At 44.7% G+C, this 18,744-nt stretch overlaps 1 protein-coding gene across 1 annotated transcript in view; it reads left to right on the top strand.

The window, feature by feature from the left end:
• NUDT14 (nudix hydrolase 14) overlaps positions 1 to 18,744 on the top strand; it is a 61,442-nt gene that overhangs the window by 15,723 nt on the left and 26,975 nt on the right. The window contains exon 2 of the mRNA XM_044437246.1: positions 11,070 to 11,113. Within this exon, the coding sequence (XP_044293181.1) occupies positions 11,070 to 11,113 (44 nt within the window). The remainder of the gene's footprint in view (positions 1 to 11,069; positions 11,114 to 18,744) is intronic.

Genomic DNA, 18,744 nt, shown 5'->3' with positions numbered 1-18,744 from the left:
CTTGCCAAAGTGCAGTGTTGTTGCTGCTGCTGAACTTCAAGTTCTCCCTGGTGGACTGATCCTGCTCCGAAGCCGTGGTTTAAGTCATAATGTGCCGGCATTTGCTACCCAGTGGCATCTGTCTGATTTCACCTGCATTCAGTGCAGTCCAGTGAGCCTGCTTGTACCCCTCTGAACTCACCTCTCCCTCTCTGCAAGACGCTGCGAGCTGTTTTCAGTCATCTTTTGCATTGCAGCTGGAGGAGGGAAGGCTGAGGCACTGCCAGGATGCAGCATATAGAGGCAGAGTCTGTCCCTTCCCTGTCCCAGCTGCCCATCTCCTCCTCTGCGGTTAGGATTCACAGCCTGTGGGGTTCTTTCTGTGCCAGCCATGAGGGTGAAGGGCGGGTGCTCCAAATGCAGAGTCCCAGCTTTGCTCTTCGGACAGTCACAGGGCCAGTGAGACATGCAACATGGCTGTTCTGCTGGGCCTTTGGGGCAGCTGGTATCTGGCTGTTCATCTGCCATTTCGAAAACACCTTTAATCATTGTGCCCTGAAAAGAAAGCACAAAATTAGTTGACTGTGATGCTACCTGAAGCAGAGGCAAGGGCCGCATTGCCAGTTTGCTCTTTGCCTGCCGGAACCGCCAGCTGTAATTCCATTGTATAAGCATCTTCACAAGGATAAGTTTGAGAGGAGGAGGAGAATTATGTAAGCTTCCTTGAGTTCCTTGGAAGGAAAAGAGGCAGGATATAAATATAATAAATACATAAAATAAGCTCATTGTAAAGTTGATAAAATTTGTTTATTACCTTTTCCTCTCGTATTCCCTTTTTCTGTTCTATCATGTCATTTAGCCATTATTTTAAACTGGTAAACTTCAGTGAGTGCTCTGTTGGAAAGGAGGTATAAAAATGCAGTTGATTGTATTTATTTACTTTAATGTCTGTCAGTGTTACACAATCTTTGCCCATTCTGCATGCCTCTTGAGGTTGAGTCTAAGTCAGGCATCTATGATTCCACTCCAGTTAAACGACTGCTTGGTGCTGCCTTCCATGGTGACAGAGCTGAGCCAAGCTTGTGTGCAGGTATATCTTGACTCTAAATGGAGAAGAGTTTTTCCAGGGAAAACAGAAAGTGGGGACCCAAGCCCTGTTCACCGCCTCTTCACTTGCCTCCTTGTGCAGTTCTTTTTTGAATACACTCCCCTTAATGTGTCTGGCACGACATATCAGGACCATAAAAATAAAAAGCTGAACTAATTATTTAAAAATTGGTCATAAAGCTAGGCAGTATGATGTCTACCTTCAGCTCTTTTATATGTTAAGTAAAAGTCACAAGATATGACTTTTTTTCTGAAATCGATTTGTGTCGGTCGCCAGTTACCCACATCTGCATCCCGGGTTATAACCTTAATTTCATTGCTGACCTGATGGCAAACTGAGGTTAGGAAGAAAAGTCATAACTTTAATCTCTCAACTTCTCAGGTTTCCTAGTGCCAGCAATCTATCCTCCGCTTTTAGGTATCAATTTCAATATACTACTGTGTACTTTCTTGAGGAATAGAGTTGACTTTATAGGGAGAGTAGTTGCTCTGTATGACTTTGCTTGCTTATTGCATCATATTTGGTTAATAAGCTTTCCACCTGCATCCTGTGCATCTCAGTTGGGGCTGTGCTGATAAGGCCATCCCATTTTATCCTTCCCACAACTGAGCTAAGCTGAGAGATAGTGACTGCCCAAAGTCACTCCTTCAGCTTCGTGCCTGAAGGGGATTCGAACCCAGGACTCCCTGGTCCAGGGCAGATGCTGTCTCCACGGCTCCCTGCGGGCTGAAACAATGGTTTATTTGTGGCATTGGCATCATGGCCATAAAGTAAACCAAGAGTTTATAAATCTTAGGCTTTCAGTTTTTAGGTTTTTAGGTTCAAAGCAAACTCTCAACATTGTCCTAACAATAAAAGGGAAATGTTAAGTTGCACATCACAGGTTTTAATGTGCCTGTCTGGTGAGCTGATGCAATGAGCACAGTGGCCTGGCCCACTGTATCGCATTAACAGTTGAATACACGAACGTGTTCTCAAATGTTTGTTTTACCTCCTGATGGGTGGAAAAAATGGCACCTTTGAACAGTAAACTATACTGCCATAACCATCTGGATGCAGTTTTTTTTTTTTGCAGTCTCCTGCCAAAATATAACACTTACTTTGAAGACTAGAATGGATACGGTTTGTAAAAATTACAATGTGTGACTTGTGTGTGGCAGGAGAGGAGAGAAATATTTATACTCATACCCTGGTTTGTCTCCTTTCTGTCTTTCTGTCTTTCTTTCTGTCTGTCTTTCTTGTTCAAGGTGGCCAAGTGAAATTACATAAGATCCAAACTCACAAGTTTTGAGAAGCTTTCTTATATAATGTTTAGGGGGCTGGACTGGGATCCAGGTGATCCAGGTTCTAATCTCTGCTCAGCCATGAAGTCCCCAGGATTACTTTGAACCTGTCACTTTCTGCCCAGCCTACCTCACAGGGTTGTTGAGAGGATAAAATGGTGAGAAGGGGGAGTATTTAGGCCAACCAGTGAAGAAGATCCTATAGTCATACTAAAAAAATAATAAATGGAAGGAATGATTCCATAGTCCTTAGACATGGTCTGGAGTCTCATAGGGTTTTTCAGATTCCCAGGTCCAAGGCTGAAAACTGCACTCCAACCTTGGATTCAGGAATCTGAAGTCTGCCCACTTGTAGCCAGTGCGGAAAGAACCATATGGGCTGCTGTGCAAGGTCAGGAAAGCAACCTTGGAGAGGAGGTGAGAGGCACCATTTTGGGGGTAGGGAGGGGAAGAAACAGGAGCAGCCAGGATGCAAGGTAACCTGAAGCTGCTCCAGCTGAAGCACCAGTGCTAGGGAACTGAAAATACCTGTCTAGTTAAAGTGCAGAGAAGGTTGCAGATCACCTTCAGCTCTGCTCCAGCTCAGCATTAGATCAGCAGGAGCCGCTGCGGATGGAGGCTCCCGCTCATCGAAACCGGAGTGCACCCTGCATTTTTAATGTCAGCCCTAAATCTGCTTCCTGAGGTTGCCTGCTGGTAGAGCGAGCTGCAGTAGGATGGCTGTGTGGACTACCTGACAGTCTCCTAAGTGAAGACCCCCCAGTCCAAGTCCAGTTGGAATACCAGTAGGAAAGGAGAGCAACAGGGCCTTAAAGTCGCTTATCGCCATGCAGGAGGTCACCTGGGGATAGTCTTCTCCATGTTGCATTTCTGTTTAAATTGTTGTAATGCGTTCTAAGTTTGCATCTGTGCACATAAATTAGGATATGCAAATTTTATGCAAGCATGTACCCTCTTTTGTTGTTAAACAGTTCCTCCTTTTTGCCAATACGCAAGTGTCTACCATAGGCCGGCCTTGGTACTTCATCTTACTGCATCTTGAAGAGCCTCATCCGTGCAGCAGGGGAGGAGAGAACTAGAGGTGGGGATGTGGCTCTTGACAGCAGGCTGATATTGCACCAAAGTCCGGAATTTGTGCCCTTCCGCACCTCAGAGCTTGCATGCACACCACTGCATAAAAGTGGGACATCACCATCTTGTCTCAGTAGTCAGCACTGCAGCACACTGCCGCTTTCTGTGTTTGCATCCCATGCTTCCTGCAGGGAGCTCAGGGTGGTATTTACATGGAGATCGCCTGGTGTAGTACTTATGAGAACCCCAGTCCACCACGGGGTTTCTCATAAGTACAAAACTCAGCTACCTTGTGAGCTAACTTGGGTCGATGTTTAAAGCTATATCCACCCCACAATCTTGCACTTGGAGTGTGAGAAATTTATCTTAAAAGGTCAGTGTTGCCTTTCTCCCATCTGGGGAGGCACTGGAATGCAGCCGTGCTCCTTGTAATGGTGTTTAGAAAGGCGCTCATTTCAGTCTGTTGCATAGAAATCCATACAAGCCCGAACGTGCTGCCTCTGTCTTGTGATGTACAATTTATGTTGATATTTCCAATTTCACAATATTACATCAAGAGCTGGCTGTGTGTGTTACGTTCAAAATCCCCTATGGCTTTAAGTGGTGATTGGCACTGGAGGTGAAGCCTTGTTTTTTTCTCTCTCATTATTTTTTATTTACACGAAGGCCAAGCTCAGAGCAGTACTGAAAACAATTCCTCCCGAGCAGAGCTAATTAAAACAATGTGGAGGTGAAGTCAAGCAAATGGGAATGCACATTCACAGATCGCACCAAGTTCAGACTGACCTGGCGGTGCGGAGTGTGGAGGGGCATCGCCATAGTCACTGCAGAGCCTCGCTATTGACTCCGCCTGACGGCAACTGGCCTTAATAACGCAGCCGGCCAAAAAGAAGTCTCCATCGGATTATGAAAGCCCGGCTTGTCTTCGCTTGCAAAGGGTTGTAGATGTGAAATCAATTTCCATTAAGCTGAAATGGAAAATGCACGAAGAAAATGGCTTGTTCACTTGATGGGAGAGGGAGTGGGGCAGACAGGCAGAAAAGGGATGGAAAGGTACATGCAGCAAAGGATGGCTTGGCTTCCCCACCCCCTCACGCCCCACGCACACTGTCCCCCCATCCGTTTCCTTCTGTATGCCCCATGGTCCTCTGCATGGCCCATTGCTTCCCAAATGCCTTATTGCAAGGCCTGGTGAAGCAGCATCTTCACTGTGACATATAAGTGGCATTAAACTGAGGCTGAGCATTCTGGTCACTGTCTGGGAGCAACTTTCCAGGGTGGCAGATGTTTCTGAGCCCAGCTTCTTGAGATCTTCTTAACTGGAAATGCAATGGACTGAATCTGGGACCTTCCGAATGAAAAGCATGCATTTCGCCCCTGGACCTCAGATAAAAGAAAAGTTGCTTCTTCTAGAGACTGGACATGTTATAGGTTGCTTCTTTTAACTACAAGACCCAGAATGGCATAGCACATGGATAGGCAACATGCCACCCATGGGCACCGCTGCATTCCTGAACTTCTATTGGCTCGCCAGCAGGTTTGCTGGAAGGTGTTGAAAATTGTGGCTGCAAAGGAATTAGTTGATGTGTTGAAGCTAAGTCTCAGGTCATTTGTCTCTTTCCAAGTCTGCTCTCTTATTTCAAAGTGGATCCAGGACAGTCTCTCCAGTTTCCAGGTAAAAAAAGTTAGCTTCAAAAAGTTACCTGTCCCATATCAGCTTCCTTGGTTTTAAAAAATCACATAGTAAGGGCCTGCTCTAATTTCCATTCTTTCTTCTTTGGTGGTCATATTTAGCTTTTGTAGCAGGGCCTTCTCAGTGGTGGGACTGGCATTATAGAACTCTTTGCTAAGTTGGTCCATTAGTCTAACTTTGGTTAACTTTAGCAAGCAGGTGAAAACAGACTTATTTAAACAGGCGTTTGGGGAGAGTCACTATCAAAAAGATGCTGCACCTTTTTGTTTCAGTTAGTGCCTTGGAGAATTGGCATGCAAGCCAGTTAGTGTGGAATTACTGGCTGCTTTAAGTTTAAAAGTCCAAATAAATAAATAGGCTGTAGAATAAGAACCTTAGAAGCCTACTTACAAATAGTCAACGTTTTTTTAAAAAATATGGGCTACATTTTGCGTTGATGCAGGGCTAACAGCATTGGCCTTGGCTACTGACTTGTCCCAACATAAGCCAAGTTCTTTAATTTTCTCCTCCTTGGTGTGAATACTAGCAGAGGCTTTAGTCTCCCCCCTCCACCCACCCCATGCTTAAATATGTCTTCAGATCACCAAGACATAGAGGCTCTTAGAAAAAGGTTTAATAAAGATGCTTGTGCTGGCAATGATTGCCGTTTGGGGGCTATGCAGGAGGTCCCATTGGAACCCCTGATATATCATTTTAAGTTTCCAGTTACTTGTGTCTCCTTATTACACTGTAAATGTATAGGTTTGTTGAACAGAAGAATGATAAATCAGTGCCATGATCTTGCCTATTACTTGATAAAAATCACCATAAGCACGTTGGATTTAGTGTGCTGTAAAGTACACAAAGCTATATAACCATTGGTAACTGTTTACCTGCTATTAATAATTAGCAACCTTCGTACTGAACTGTTAGCAAGGAGCCTGGCATTTAGCACAACAGAAACTCAGCTGCATACGGCCAAGAACAAATCACATTACACCAGGACTCTAGCAGCAAATGGTGCTCATTTGAGTTTCTGCCACTGCAAACAATGGGATGTTGGACTGTTTCATTTGTTTATTGCCTTATTTATTTGGACAGGTGCAAGCGGGCCAAGTAAAATTGGATCTTATTCATAGATAAGCAGGGCATAGTTTTACAAGCACTATCAGATCAGTGTGGAGGGAGACGCAGAATCATGCAAAGGCTAGCAGACTGTTAATCTATTTACAGCTTCTTGAGCATAGATCAAAGAACCTACAAACATGGGAGCTTTTCCATTGTAGTGTGCTGCCTACTCAAAGTATGTGGAGAAAATGTCTTTTGGGATAGCCCAGCAGAACCATGGCCAAGGAGTAGGTGAAAAGAGGGGGAGAGAACCAAGAGGCACTGCTCCAAGAACCTCAACACAGAGGTGAGCTCAGAATTAGGTTCATATTAGCAGGTGGCTCCTTTCCAAGCATCTTGGGAATGTGCTGGCTGTTGCTAGGCACACCTGAAGAAGTGCCATTTCAATGAGTTGGAGCCTCCACCTGGGAGCTGTGCACACAGCCAGCTGGTGCAGTTCAGGCGATGGTCATGACATGAAACAGAGATTAACAATGCAGTTATCCTCTTGCCTGCTCAGAACCTCTGAGCCCTGTGAGGTTTGTTCCTAGATATGAGTGTAGGCTTGCTTCAGAGATAGCATTTCTGATCCACCAAATTAAGGCTTGGATTGAACAGATTTACAGCCAGCAATCATTTGATCAAACCAAGAAGTTGCTCATTAGACAAAAGGACAGAATGGGAAAGGGGAGGAGCTGGTGACAGAGCTCCTCTCTGACCCTCCGAATTTGCATTTGGAGCAGGCATGGGGAACCTGTACCCCTCCAGATAAGGTTGGATTCCAAGTCCCATCAGAAACAGCCAGTGGTGACCAGTGGTGAGGGTTGACGGGAATACTTCATCAGCATCTTGAGGCCCACTGGTTTCCCACTCCAGTTTGGAGGGCCAGAAAGGTTAGACCTGAACCAACACACCGCGGAAGTGTTTCAAGCAGGGCTACAATGTTCAGTTGGTATGCAACTTGATCAATGGACAAAAAGGTCTTCCTAACAAATTAGGAACTGGAGATCTGTCAGTCCTGCAAAGAAGCCCAGAAGAGTTACTATCCTGCCCACTCCACCCCCGCAAAGCAAGCTTGGCTTGTGGAAGGACAGCGGAGGAAAGGCGGAACATACCCGGACTCATTCTCAAACACAAGGCTGGGATATAGAGAGAGGTTTTCATGCAGGTGGCAGGCACCATTTAAGAGAGGCATTTTTCCTCTGCATGAGAAAAGGGAGAGTCCCCCTTTTAAGATGCTTCCACCTTCATGAACATGCATTTTTCTAAGCATGTGCCTGGTGGCCATATGTAAGAAGGAACGGCCTGTTGGGGAGCGAAGCATCTGGTCGAGAAGAGATGAAGCGGCTTGTCCCTTCTGCGTGCCGAGCAAAGGCGCTGAGTGCTCCTTGGGAATGGGGCCGAGGGGAACAGGGCAGGCACTCGATATTCTACCGAGACCGTCCGGGGAGGGCAGGAAATGATCGTGCGAGGCAATCGACAGCTGCCTGCTGTGCATTGGAGCATGTGCATGGCTGGGGGGAGGTTCTTTGCCGCAGGTAGGTGGGGAGGTGGTGGGGGATTTCTGCCCCATTCTCCCCAGATAGGGAGCCACTTCTGTGAGTGGCTTCTCCATGCCCAGCTTAGAAATGCACGGCACATCAGGTGGCTAAAGGGGTGATGGAGATACAGCAGGCACGATTGAAAAACGAAATGTGCCTCTTGCTTCACCCATGTGCACAGTTTTACCACTTCAACTGGTTCAACAGCAACTAGATTGCGCATGCAATCCTGAGTACATTTCAGCACAGAAAGGCCTACAATGCCCAGCATGCCCCAGTCAGACACTGGGCTCCCCTCATTTATGTGTTTTTGACTGTACAGCTCCACTGCAGGATCTGGAGAAGCACACATTTCAAACGATACCCAAGTTTCTGTTTGTGTATTGTTTTGAAAGTGTGAAATCTCACCCCATCCCTAAGGGACAACTGTTGTTTAATTACCATTGTGGGACTGTCAGCAAAGCAGCTCACTTTTATCCTTAAAGAGAAAAAGTTCAGTTGAACTTATAAAGCTCAGAAGCTTACTGTCTGAGGCAATATGGCAGCCAGCTAATCCCCACCAACAGTTCTGTGTTCAGTTGTCCTGACAAATTCTCTTCATCTGCCTTCAGGCCTGCCTTTTCCAAGCGGCTCGTTTGCCCACCCAGCAACTGAGTTTCTTCCTTTGCCATGCTCACACACCTGGCATGGCGTTTTCCTTTCTCCCATGGCCTGACATTGTCAGCATGCTGCCAAATGTGGCATGTTAACACATTGCCACTGTCTGGTACAACCTGGCTTCTTTTTTCCATGTTAAGCAAAATATAAATAAATGGTAGTAAGGATGTGCATCCTGAATGTGGAGGTGGGGCAGGTCAAGCTGGGATTAACTCTCTGGAAGAGAAGAATGGATGAATCTGTCAGTGTTGATTTCTCTCAGTTTTATATTTTTTTCCAGTCTTAAATTCTGTTCTGGACGCCATGATTTTTATGAAGTGTGCATGAAAATTCCTACACATTTTGTGTGTGTGTGTATGTCTCCTAAATTATACATTTTTGTATACATGTTTCTTTGGTGCTATGAGTAATACTAAATGGTATGTTAACTTTTAGGTAGACAACTGTAACATTTTATTTGAGCCGCCCCGAGGCTTCGGCAAATGGGGTGGCATAGAAGTTCCTTAAATAAACAAACAAACTATACAAGAAAGAGCTTAACGTCCCTGATAAGCACAATGGGGTGGTCACTGGCCTTGAGCCAGACCTCCTGGAATGTGAAGTCAAATGGGCCTTAGGAAGTCTGAGCAACAACAAAGCTAGTGGAGGTGACAGTATTCCAGCTGAGCTATTCAAAATCTTAAAAGACGATGCAGTAAAAGTGCTACACTCAATATGCCAGCAAACTTGGAAAACTCAACAGTGGCCACAGGATTGGAAAAGGTCAGTTTACATTTTGATCCCAAAGAAGGGCGATGCCAAAAGAACGTTCAAACTACCGCACCATTGCACTCATTTCATGTGCTAGCAAAGTTATGCACAGAATCCTACAAGCTAGGCTCCAGCAGTATGTGAACCAAGAACTACCAGAAGTACAGGCAGGATTTCAAAGAGAGAGAGGAACTAGAGATCAAATTGCCAACATACGCTGGATCATGGAGAAAGCTAGGGAGTTCCAGAAAAACATCTACTTCTGCTTCATTGACTATGCTAAAGCCTTTGATTGTGTGGATCACAACAAATTGTGGCAAGTTCTTAAAGAGATGAGAGTGCCAGACCTTCTTACTTGTCTCTTGAGAAACCTATATGCGGGTCAAGAAGCAACAGTGAGAACTGGACACGGAACCACTGATTGGTTCAAAATTGAGAGAGGAGTTCAGCAAGGCTGTATACTGTCGCCCTGCCTATTTAACTTATATGCAGAGCACATCATGAGAAAGGCGGGGCTAGATGAATCACCAGTTGGAATTAAGATTGCTGGGAGAAATATCAACAACCTCAGATATGCAGATGATACCACTCTCATGGCAGAAAGTGAAGAAGAACTAAAGAGCCTCTTGATGTGGGTGAAGGAGGAGAGTGCAAAAGATAACTTGAAACTCAACATTAAGAAAACTAAGATCAGGGCATCCGGTCCTCTCACTTCCTGGCAAATAGATGGGGAAGAAATGGAGGTAGTGACAGATTTTATTTTCCTGGGCTCCAAGATCACCACAGACGGGGACTGCAGCCAAGAAATTAAAAGACGCTTGCTCCTGGGGAGGAAAGCTATGGCACATCTAGACAGCATACTAAAAAGCAGAGACATCACCCTGCCAACAAAAGTGCGTATAGTCAAGGCTATGGTTTTCCCAGTTGCAATGTATGGCTGTGAAAGCTGGACCATAAGGAAGGCTGAGAGCTGAAGGATTGAGGCCTTTGAATTGTGGTGCTGGAGGAGACTCCTGCGAGTCCCTTGGACCGCAAGGTGATCAAACTGGTCAGTCCTAGAGGAGATCAACCCTGAATGCTCTTTAGAAGGCCAGGTACTGAAGATGAAACTCAAATACTTCATCTTGTTGTAAGCCGCCCCGAGGCTTCGCGAATGGGGCGGCATAAAAATGTTTTAATAAATAGATAATAAAATAAATACTTTGGCCACCGAATGAGAAGGAAGGACTCCCTGGAGAAGAGCCTAATGCTGGGAACAATAGATGGCAAAAGAAGAAGGGGACGGCAGAGAATGAGGTGGCTGGATGGCGTCACTGAAGCAGTCAGCGTGAGTTTAGGTGGACTCTGGGGGATGCTGGAGGACAGGAAGGCCTGGAGGAATGTTGTCCATGGGGTCATGATGGGTCGGACAGACTCAGGTCTGTCATGAGGAATTATATGTAGAAGTAGAAGTAGAAACCAGCTGATTGTCCACCCACTAGATCAGGATAAAAAACTGCAAACCATGGTAATCGCACAGGGTTACTTGTGCTGTGTGCATGCAGCCTATGCGTGTGTGTATGCATATAAGATTGACTGATTGGTTTGCCTGGTATCTGACTGTAGGAGAGCCAGTGTGGTGTAATGGTTAAGAGCATGGGATTGGGACTCAGACGATCTGGGTTCTAGTCCCCGCTCAGCCACGGAGCCAACTGGGTGACTTTGGGCCAGTCACAGACTCTCAGCTCAACCTACCTCACAGGGTTGTTGTTGTGGGGATAAGATGGAGGAGGAGAATGAAGAAAGCTGCCTTGAGCCCTTTGTAGGAAAAAGGCAGGATATAAATTGAATGAATGAATGAATGAATAAATAAATAAAATAATATGCTGCACTAATAGTTAATGATGATTCTTGTCTTTCAGAATGGCGTTTCAAAGATTTGGGACTTCATGAGATCACATGACAGGTAAATTTCACGGATTTTATCTGGTGACTAAGCATTTTCTTTCCTACTTTTGTTCAGGTAATCCATTCTACAGTTTTTCAGAGTGCACATATATTATCTCGTTACAAGCTTCATACCAACCTTGCAATGTGGGCCCATTTTGTTAAGCTTACACAGGGAGACAGGCTGAAAGTGAGAGAGAGAGAGACAGAGAGAGAGAGAGGCTGACTAGACAGCCCTAGGAAAGACAGCCCTAGGAAAGGCTAGCCAACTAGCACAGAGACATCACAAGTTTGTATGCAGCTGTTACAGGTACAAGAACCTTGTCCTTTATTGTCTCTGGTCATTCATTTGGAAAATGAAGGGAGGACAAGTAGATTTTCTAGAATCCCAGGATAGTGCTTCTAATCTCCATCAAACTCAGTATCTCCCTATAGTACTGACCCCTCTTGACATTGCTTTCCTCCTTTCCTTTTACAGTCATTGCCAACATTTTGTAGAGTCAACAAACAGAGTTTATGTATTCATTTAGAAGCCTATTTATTTGCAGCCTTTTTGCCATATCTGTGGCATCCCACTTGACTTATAACATAAAATACAATAGCATTTGAAACCATACACAGGTATACAGTGCCTGGGTTCAGACAGCACAACAAACCATGGTGAGACTTTTTTTTAACCATTTTTGGTCTATCATGTAGTCTGAACCTAGTCGTGGTATTTCACCATGGTCTTTAGAATCCATGATAAGAAACAATGGTGTGTTCTATGGTTTCTCTGTACCACCATGGCTTGTCATGCTGTCTGAATCCTGAACCCTGGTATGCAACTACCACAGAGTCCTCTGGAAGGAGTGCAAGTGTAGGAGCCACTCCAGCCATCCAGCCTCTGTGTGTGGACCTGTGCAGAAGAGGCAAATGGCATAGGGAATGGTGCACCTTGGGATTTCAGCCATAGTGGCTGATGGAATACGTACCAGGAGTGGGAGAACTGAGTGGGAAGGAGAGGAATCTGAGGAAGTAAGTCTGAGGACTCTCTTTTATGAAAGCTTTACCCAATACATGCATTTCCATACACATTCTTTGACTGGAAAACTTCCCTGCAAAATTCAGAGAAGTATGAATTTTAAAGGATTATTGAGTTTTGATTCCTGTTCAAATGTGCAGCCCAAGGTAACCAAATTAATTTGTCCCCCATCTCTGCAATGGCAAGTCAGGATCCTCTCTGTATGGGACCCACAACCTGTTGTCAAAGGCAACCTGTTGGGAAGCATGCCCCATGGAGACGAGAAAATCTTCTTTTGGGATAACACATTCGTTTAAGCCATAGACAGAAGATCAAATACAGCTACATCCTCAAACATTCAGCTTCTCCCAGATTCACTCTAAGATGGGAGACCGTCACGTGGCTTTCAGTAATTGATTCTCGGTTCATGCTGTTTTCATGCCAGCAAGGGAAAAGAGTTTCAAATCTAGGATTAAACAAGACACATATGAGTGAATTCCTTGAAATTCGCTGCCTTGCTCTGCCTCTACAACTTAATGTTCTAAAATGTAATAACGCCTATATTGTTCCACTGCTAAATAACACTCCATAAATATCACTGCTTTATAATGCTTGATGGAACTTGTTTAAATAGAGGGTTTCAGAGAAAAACTCACAGGAGATCTATTTTCCAGAAGGATGGTTTGTCGTTTCTTTGTTTTTGGTACCAACACCATTAAAGGATTTTTTCACAGGACATTTTTAAAATAGCTGGGAACATGATTGCATAAGGTGCACATGTCACGCCAGTCATCTCTGGTCACATAACATTTGTTGCCTTTACGTGTGTGGCAGCTGTCAGCTTGCAACTTTTTTAGTGACTGCACAGTGCGGCGTTCATCAGAGAGAATGCCAAACCATCTTGCTCCGTACTTTGGATTTCCTGCCATTTCTTAGGAATGAGAAAGGGCTTTTCACCCCACGTGTGCCTCCAATTTCTTATCTGGACCTCTTGATGCTCACTTAATTTTGTTTTGGAGCACACCCCACTGTGAGTACTTTCTGCATTGAAATTATCCTACCTTGTTTCGTGTGCATCCTTGTTTGAGCACAGCCGTGTTATGCTGCTCTACCAAAGTGCAGATTATGGGCTCGTCTGGTTTTATTTATTTACTTAGCTCAGTTTCTGTACCTTATCGGCACAAGCTTAAGAACTTGTGGCTGCCCCAGAGTCTCTCAGTGACATTGTACCTGGCCTAAACTCATTCTGTGATGTGTGGCTGATGAGCCAAGATCTCCCTGGTCCGCATCCAGCGCTCTCTCCATGTTGTTACATTGACACTCCATTATAGCACGTCATTTTAGGGTATAGGGCTGTCTGGTTGAAGGGCATAATCCTGGCTCATGGCCTCCATGAAGCGTGGCTGAAGATCTCTGCTGGAAGTCGGCACCGCCCACTCTGCTGTCCGTGCTTATTACACTGTGGCAGGAGCATTCATTTCTTAGGGGGGCTGCTGTGCCTTTCCTTGAAGGACGTCGTCTCTCCCTGGGTCCCCAGGACACAGGCTGTGCTCAGAAGAAGCAGGGAAGGCCCCCATGGAGTGGGGTCGCCACCGAAGGTGTGGTCCGGTGGGGCTCATTTGACTGAATGTTCCGTCTGCAACATCGTATGCACTGAAAACTCCCGTGGCCAAAAATTGAGGCTACCTGGTAGGAGAGGAAAGGATTGTTCCAACCTCTAGTATTTCTGTTTCATCCTCTGAGCAGGCGCAACTTCTCCTAGAACAGAAACTCAACACAAGCATCAGAAATTTATATTGTGAACACTACACACCACTAGCAACTCTTCTTAATTTCTGTGTAAAACATACTCCTGACAGTCAAATCGTTTGTGGCCTGTACTGTTTTAGATCTGAGTGAGTGAAGCCATTATATCTTTTTGCAAATCCATTCATGAATCTTTCCTCTTTATTTACTCTTCTTTTTCATGGAACTGAAGGTTGGTTGCAGAGTATTACTTGGTGGTTGTTTCTTAGAGATCTTAGTTGTGACGCAATGTGTGTTAAGCTGTGCGTCCATATTATAAGCACGTTTCCTTTTTTAGTAATGATACATTAAGATTGCAAAGAGAGATTTTGAATGTGCCCACAACATTCTGAATTTGAGTAACCACTAAGCAAACAAAATTCAAAAGCTATTTGACCATGAATGCCAGGTTCACATAGATTGTACTTGTTACTGATCATTTCTATTAGAACAACATGCATGAAGTCAGGAAAATGCGTTGGCCTGGGAGAGAAGGCATGGGATCTCTTCAACTTTTGGAGGCAGAAGTGAAACTTGATGTTTCCAACACTGCATTTTCATGTCAGGTTGGACACCTATCATGCACACACTTATTATTTATTGCATTGCATTTATATCTTGCTTTTCTTCCTCTGGCAAGGAAGTTAAGGTGGTTTACAAGTTTCCTCTCCACTTTAGCTTCACAACAACTGTGTGAAGTAGGTTAGTTGACATTCTGCTAGTGGGCAAGGTCACCCATTGAGTTTCATGGCTGAGCGGGGACTTGAACCCGGATCTCTTGAGTCCCAGTCCTGTACTCTTTCTCACCACACCACATTAGTGTTCACATCTCTTTCACATTGCCTTAAGACACATGGCTTTTTGAAAACATGAATATACATTTCATATACAAAAGAATACCCAGGGAAATTAGAAGCAAAGAAATGTGAGAAGGCGCAAACCGATGCAGTGCAAACACATTCTTGCAAAGTCATGTAAAACGTGAAGCATGTTTCAATAAAAATTCCAGCAGGTTGGTTTGTGTTTCCTTCTAAAAAGGGTGTTAGGAACCTTTCTCTGTAAGGATCTCTCATGTTTATGTAGATTAAGCCAGCGCTGTGGTCATAGGCAGCCAGTGCCTGTTACACAAGCAAGCTGGTGTTGAGAATTTGTGGAGGCAGGAGGTGAGCTCATGGGGTCAGGCCCAACCTTGATCTTCATAAGTTGTTTCCCCTGCTTCAGAGGTGAGCAACCTGTGGCCCTCAGCCTAGTTTCAAAGCTCTCTACAGACCATCATTTTGACATCTTAAAAATGTTATTTGTCCCTCCTGGCAGTCCACTGGCTGGGGAAGGAGAGAGAAAGAGCATAAAAGAGGAGGAGATGGCAGAAGCAGATAAGAAAACGGGTGGTCTTGTCCACTTTTGTCCTCCCCCTCCCCACAATTATTTGGCATGCACATTCTAACAGATTACGCCTGCAACTCTTGAGAAAGAAAATAAAGGTTCTCCACACGGAGACTGTTATGCAATTCACATGGTGTCAGTGCAGAAGAGCCCGTGAATAATGCAGAGCGACTGCCACAGTTCTGCCGCTCGCTAGACTTACTCACTGTCTTCCCAGCATCTTTGGTGTGAACAGGGTTGGAGTTTGAAAATAAGGTACTGTAAACATTTAGAAACCACTGTAGATTTATAGGCTGCGATTTTGTTATACATATAGATTTCTCCCGCCAGCCATGCTATGCCATTGGCTCAGGAGGGGGTGTGAGCTTGTCTATACGCACATAGTGAAAAACGCTCTCTCACAAAGCGGGAAGTGTTTCCAAAGGAGCATTGATCCGAAAACTCCTTTTTCCACATGGGCCTAGCTTGTTTATGTATTACTATGCTTTTTGTTTCTCTTTTTTAACTAATGTGGACACATTGGGCTAATTTAGAATAGCAGGCATATTGTTACTATCTGGAATGAGAATAGAACCAGCCGATCTACAGCTTTGCAGCACTTCTGTGGAACAATTGGCCTTCTCTTCCAAATGTCAGAATTAATGCGGAGAAATTAGAACACAATCCTTCCCCTGGAGATGGAGCTGCACGTGCAGGGAGAGACTGGTTTAGGACTCGGTCAGGCATCTTTACTTCACTGAGTTGGTCATACTATAATTTGCCTCTGCCTTCACCGACGACCCAGTCTCAGGGCTGGATCCTTTGAATTCTCCAACCAGCAGCGAAACGGTGCATACACTATTATCTACACTGGGAAGCCAGTGTGTCATTCCAATATATTTATCTATTTTTCGATTTATATCCTGCCTTTTTCCCACAAAGGGCTCAAGGCAGCTTACGTCATTCTCCTCCTCCATCTTATCCCCACGACAACAACCCTGTGAGGTAGGTTGGGCTGAGAGCGTATGACTGGCCCAGAGTCACCCAGTTGGCTTCATGGCTGAGCGGGGACTAGAACCCAGATCGTCTGAGCCCCAGTCCCAGCTCTTAACCACACCACCACACTGGCTCGCACCTTCCCTTTCTGGCGGCAGGGCTCCAACACTCACATTCTGGTCATGGCTCTTACTATTAGAATCAACCTGTTCCAAATGGAAGAGAGTTCAAAGGAGCCCGGGAAACTTAACAAAAACAAAACAAGCAGAATCGTTATGAGAGCAAAGCATGTTGAAACTTGGGCAGTGAAGGCTTAAGGGGAGATAGCGTAATTTTGGTGAACATGAAAATAGATCTTTGAAAGAGACAGGTATCAATTATATTACTTGGCCATTGAGAACAGAACAAGTCGACGTCTAAAGCTGAAGACAGAACATTTCAGGTTAAACATTAAGGAAAGGCATTTTGAACAAGCTATGAAGGGCCGTTGCGCAATCCACATTGTGGAAGCTAATCGAGTGTAGACTTGACACCTCTTTATCAAGGATGATGCAGGGATAATGAATTTCATCCTGCCTTTGTAGAGGGGAATGAGCCAGAGAAACTGTTCAAAATGTCTTTCAGCTGAAGTAATTATCTGATTTGTTGCCATATCATGTTCACCGCTGTCTTTTGGAAACAACTTTCAGTCCAGCTTTGGCTGCACCTTTTTTGTACAGGCACAGTGGCTGTCCTTCCAGGGCCGTGTTAGATTGACGCAACAATCCAGCATTAGGTGACTGGAGCTGCAGGGAGTTTAGGCACTCTGGCTGTATATGGTGGCCAAAGAGATTAAGGGCACCCAAGAACCTCTGTCCCCAAATCACTCAACCCTAAACTGAGTCAAATCACTTATTGCATGTAGCATTTTAGCACCAGCCTGCAATGTAAGGGATGGGGTGAGGAAGTGCGGAGAGAGAGCTTTCTGTATATGTTGGCATTCTTTTGCTGATAGAAAACATGAGCAGGAAATAGAGACCAGGCCTGGCATGGTCTAAAGCCCTAAACAGCTTGGGTCCTGGTTACCTGAAGGAGCGCTTACATCCATATATGCCCGACCGCCCCTTGAGATCTGCAGGAGAGGCCCTTCTCCGGGAACCCTCCGTGAAAGAAATTGGGAGGGTAGGTACTCGGAGGAGGGCTTTCTCTGTGGTGGCGCCCAATCTATGGAATATGCTCCCCAGAGAGGTCTGCCTGGCGCCGTCATTATTTGTTTTTCGGCGCCAGGTAAAGACCTTTTTATTTAAACGTCATTTTAATTGTTAACAATATTTATTTATTTATCTGGCCAGGGCGACTTCTTTTATAACTTCTTTTATATCTTTTATATTTTTATTTATTTTATATTGTTAATTTTAATTTTATATTGTTATTTTTGCATTGTATTGTATTTTATTGTGTTGTAAGCCGCCCCGAGGCTTCGGCAAGGGGCGGCATAGAAATGTTCTAATAAATAAATAAATAAATATGTGGATCAAAAGATGTGGTACTGCAAGAAAGGCAGCTTCTGCAAGGACAGCCATCCCCTCTTTGACATTTCAGTGTGTTACTGCCTGGAATTGGAATGGATTTAACTGGCATCGTAGCCTATTAATGTACACAAGGTCCTCAACACTGTGAAATGACCTTTTTTAAATTTTGGAGGCACAAAAGTTAAGTGAACTTTCAAAGAGAGGCGGATGCCTCTGCAAAGTGTGCTGCATGCAGTCGTCTGCCTTACGAATTCAGTGGTTTCGTTATGCTAGAGAGGATGCATGGAGAAAGGGACTCTTGCGCTTCATGCGCACTGTCACATTGCATTCTCCTTCCTTGGAAGCTTGGGCCATGAAGACTTGGCCACCCAGTAGCAAGAGAAGTAGGGTGGTTTTACCCACCACAGCAATGTTGTCCTGAGTTGTGCTGTGGTGTTTTGTTTTGTTTTTTAATAAATTGCATCCAATTGCTTATATGCAAGGAAATATATATCAGAAGCATCACTGGGTGCTTCTTGCTGCTGTTGCTGACAGCATCTAATTAAAGGATTGGGTTCCACCACCAGGTTCAGCCAGTCTCACCTTTGCTCCAAGTTACAGCCTATTTGTATTGCACAATAAAATTCAGTAGTGTGGAGGGCTTTGAAGATGGAGGCCATCCTTATGTGGATGGAGCCCCTCCACAACCCTAGACCTTCATCTGCAGCTTTTGCTTAGTTTCCACTGGGCTCCACAGTGTGTCCGAATGCTGAAAAACTGACTGTTGCTTGTACCCATAAACATACACCTTGGCGTGTTGATTTAGAAATCATACCTTTGTTTGGTTGGGTTTGTTTTTTTAAATAGTGTTCCTTTTTGAATCCGAGTTGCAGTTTAATATTCTTAACATCAGTGGGAGCTGAAATAATGCAATTTCACAATGCAAGCTGGATTGAGTCCTGTTATATTATTACATTTGTCATTCATCTTGATTTCTGAGACCATAAATTTGTA

The sequence above is a fragment of the Varanus komodoensis genome, unplaced genomic scaffold (genome assembly GCF_004798865.1).
Source record: "Varanus komodoensis strain SLA01 unplaced genomic scaffold, ASM479886v1 scaffold3, whole genome shotgun sequence".
NCBI classification, from domain to species: domain Eukaryota; kingdom Metazoa; phylum Chordata; class Lepidosauria; order Squamata; family Varanidae; genus Varanus; species Varanus komodoensis.
The sequence above is the reverse complement of the archived record's forward strand: the minus strand, read 5'-3'. Positions and strand labels throughout refer to the sequence as shown.